Source organism: Sipha flava, unplaced genomic scaffold (genome assembly GCF_003268045.1).
Source record: "Sipha flava isolate LNK unplaced genomic scaffold, YSA_version1 48685_pilon_pilon, whole genome shotgun sequence".
Taxonomy (NCBI): domain Eukaryota; kingdom Metazoa; phylum Arthropoda; class Insecta; order Hemiptera; family Aphididae; genus Sipha; species Sipha flava.
This window is the reverse complement of record NW_020273286.1, coordinates 1-4,188: the sequence shown is the minus strand read 5'-3', so window position 1 is coordinate 4,188 and position 4,188 is coordinate 1. Positions and strand designations below refer to the sequence as shown.

At 28.4% G+C, this 4,188-nt stretch overlaps 1 protein-coding gene across 1 annotated transcript; it reads right to left on the bottom strand.

Annotated features, from left to right (window-relative positions):
• Positions 1-435: 435 nt before the first annotated feature.
• LOC112689941 (general transcription factor II-I repeat domain-containing protein 2B-like) lies at positions 436-4,137 on the bottom strand (the record flags this gene model as incomplete). The annotated part of the gene is made up of 4 exons (XM_025563821.1): positions 436-1,168; positions 1,280-1,768; positions 1,964-2,175; positions 3,951-4,137. Coding segments are annotated over 4 exons (1,621 nt in total), but the record flags the coding sequence as incomplete, so codon positions are not given.
• Positions 4,138-4,188: the final 51 nt, after the last annotated feature.

Genomic DNA, 4,188 nt, shown 5'->3' with positions numbered 1-4,188 from the left:
GCTTTTTTCATCAAATGTTTCCATGTTAAGAAATTGTAACTCTTATCAAGTATACTTATTGTGTATAGGCTGATACAGATTGTGTATTGTGTGTAAAAAAAAAAAAAATTGTACTCAATTTCATTAAAATTACTAAATATCAAGAACCCTATCATTTTTGGAGAGCGATTCTAATAACTGGATACTTAAATAATTTTATACATCAGGGGTGGCCAAATCACGGCTCGCGAGCCGCATGCGGCTCTCGTCATAGTCGTATGCGGCTCGCGGTCTTATTTACAAAAACCAAAATATTTAAATTTTTTTTGTATACATTTATAAAAAAATGTTTTTATTGTATTTATTTAAGGCTTTAGTATTATAGTGGATAGAATATAGATTAAATCAAACAAAAAAAAATTAATTAATATGAATAATAAATTAAAAAATTAAACATTAAGCTAATTTTGTTTGCGTGGTATTTTTTTTCGTGTCTACTTTTTTAGTAAGCTTCTTAAGATCTGGTTGAATTGATGTAAGAGCAGTTCTTAGTAATTCTGTAAGATGATCATCAGTCAAATTTGAACGATATTTTGATTTAATTATTTTCATTGTTGAATAAAGTGATTCACATGAATACGTCGTTCCAAAAATTGATATCAATTTTACCGCACAGTTTTTAATATTTGGGTATTTTAATATAGAAATATGCTTCCAAAATTCCAATATAGAGGGACAATTGTTTATAAACTGCTTAAGACCTTCATCTTCTAATAACTCCAAGAGTTCTATTTCGAGATCCGCTTTATTTGTGATGATTGGATGTGATAATGGACATCCCTTTTCAATGACATTAACCAAAAATGGATTTTCTAAAAATCCGAATGAGGGTTTTAATGCCTTTAGGTCTCGAAATCGTTCTTCGAAGTCAGTAAATAGAAATTCAAGTTTAAGTACATAGTCGTCACAATTAATTTTTATTTCTGATTCTATCAGGGACGCTTCTATTTTTTCTAAACATGAAAAGTGAGTAAAATTGTTTGATTGTAAATCTCGTATGAAAAGTTTTAGTTTATTTTGAAAACTAAATACTTTTTGCCCTAGGTCATTAACTAATTTATTTTGACCTTGAAGAGATACATTTAATGTTGATAAATGTTGCATGATGTCGGTGAAAAATGCCAAATCTCTTAACCAATTTGAATTTGAAAGTTGAGGAAAACTTTTATTTTTTTCTATTAAAAATACTTTGATTGGTTCTATTAATTGAAAAAATTTAGTTAAAATGTTATTGACCGACAACCATCTAACTAGACAATACCATGGGACATCATTAGGAATATCATCTTCTATGTCTTCCAGGAAGTTTTTAAACTGCCGATGTCTTTTTGCACTTGAACGTATGTAATTTACAATTTTTAAAACAACATCCATCACATGATCATATTTAAAATATTTAGCAGTTAGGTGTTCTCTATGTAGAATACAATGAATAGGTATAAAATCTGGGAAATTAGTATCATTTTTTAAAAGTCCTATTAATCCATTTTTACAACCCACCATACTAGGAGCTCCATCAGTTGAAATGCTTATAATTTTGTTTAGTGGAATTTCAGCTTTTTGTAGAGTTTCATCGAGAGCAATCTTAATGTCAATACCCCGAGTAGTTTCCTTCAATGAAATTAGATCTAACAACTCTTCTTTCACATCTACATCACTCGTAACATAACGAACAAATATGGCTAACTGAGGTTTATCTTGGATATCGGTAGATTCATCTAAAGCTAGACTAAGAGATAAACAATTAGCAATGTTGTTTTTTAAATTGGTGAAAATATCAAAGCTAATTGTTGAAATACGCCTTTCTATTGTATGTCGTGATACTGGTACATTTTCAACCATTTTTAAAAGTTTTTGATTTTCAGGATTTAAAACAGAAATTACATCTAAAATATTTTTTTTTATATACTCGCCGTCCGTATACGGACGTTTTGCTTGAGCAATATTAAAGGCAATTACAAAACTTGCTTCTACACAGTCGTCTGCCTCGTTCGTAAACATTGTCATAACATTAGTTTGTTTAGCAAATTTTAATTTCATCGAACATAGCTTATTTTTCCTCGAATCAGAACCAATAGGAAATTCTCGACTAAATGTGCTGTGATTGGTTTCGTAATGCCGTTTTAAATTACTAACCTTAAATTGTGATAATGTAACTTGACATATGACACAAAATGGTTTATCGTTTTTCTGTATGAAAAAGTATAGTTCTTCCCATTCTAATTTAAATTACCGTTTTTCTTCTTCATATTTACGTTTAACCGCTTTATTAGAAATTGACATCGTAACTAACTTTCGCAATAAGTATCGGTAAAATATTACAAATATAATTATTAAATATTACAAATATTTTACAAAACAAATTGAGGTGTTTACAATAGGACTACTCAACACAGACTACAGACGATATTAAAAACGATATAATTTCATATTTCGTAATTTGATATGTTTATAGGCTGTTTGCTATCTTTATTACTTTTGTGGTATAAAAGTACACATTAGATAATTTGGCTCTTGATATAATTTTATTAATACATGTGGCTCGCGTACATAGTCATGTTGGCCACCCCTGTTATACATCAAAAACACTCAAATATTTATAAGTATTTAATATGCACTCAAACATTCAATGACAGTTGTTTTAAAAACGCTCAATCGAATATATTTTGTCGAATTATATTCGAATTTTGTTTGTATATAAGTTTAAATGGTTTTCAAAGCGTATATTTTTATAAAATAATTTCTATTGTTCATAAACTTCTTAAATGGAGTGCAGCAAGATTTAGAGAGGCTAGAAGTAATAGATTGGGAGGAAAGGATACAGTATAGTGATTATTGGAGAGCATTGACGTTGGCAGCCAAAAAATCTTACAGAGTTGTGAAGACACATAAGAAGAAGAAGATGATAAACTTCTTCTTTTTGGTACTTATTTTATTCAGATTATCAGCTTTTCAATTTTTCAAGTATCATATTCACACTCATTGTTAACGGTATAAAATGGTATCAATAATTTTGAACAAATAAAAAAAAAAATAAAAAAAATAAACAAAAACTTTAACATTCATAATTTTTTTTTTTTTTATATTCCATTAAATGTGTATGTATTATTGTTTCAGTGTAAATAAATAAATCTGTAAAACAAATTATTTTTAAATGTGACTTATCATAATAATATGACGTAATAAATATAGAATGTGATTAAAAAAATAACTATATATAACGACCAAATTTTCTTTTCGTTCACATTTATTAGATAACGTTTTGGACTTAAGAAAAGAGAAACCATATACAAAGTAGTGCATAAAGATATAAATATTATTAGTTAAATGCAATTTAAGTTCAACAAAGTTTATATATTTACCTAATTACGTCTTCACGTAACGTCTTGTATATAAAGGTACCTATGTAAATAATTTACAAAACATTTAAACTAATTACAGTATATTTTAATTTCAAACTAAAACTACTAGAGATGCTAATTAATTAAAACCTATTAAAAAACTGTATATCACATGCCGCTTAGTCACTATACACGGTTCTGTATAGCAGTTGTATTGACACATTTTGTATACACTGCTATTTTATGTATTTATAATTCAATATTAATAATGTCGAATGGATGTAGGATAACAAAAACTAGACGTCATTATAATCCTATTAGAGTTATTTTAATCGTATGTTCATTAGTATTTATTATTTGGAATATCGCAAGAGTCGTAAACAATTTATGTTTAAACACACTCCCACGGAATGAGAAAAATATCGCATTTAATATTTATGTACAATATTATTAAAGTGTTTGCAATTTTTAATTCTTCTTCTCCTTTTTTTTGGGCGACGACTTTTTGCATAATTTTTTGTAAATAGTTTTCAGTACAAAGTAAATTGTATACAGCACACTGAAAATTACCAACAAGATAAAACTAATGACATCGACCAAGTAGTACTTCCACCATGGCATTCCGACGGCTGCAGTCCTCAAATGTTTCGCCCCTTTGTGCCTTATCACGTATTCCGTCCAATAAACGGCGGATTCCGTTGCGTTCACCGGCCTGTCTTTGAATCTGTTCGATAGTTTTTTGGCATTTAAAGCATAACTAGAAACAAACAATACGTGACGTTATAGTTCATATTGATTTCACACTAAC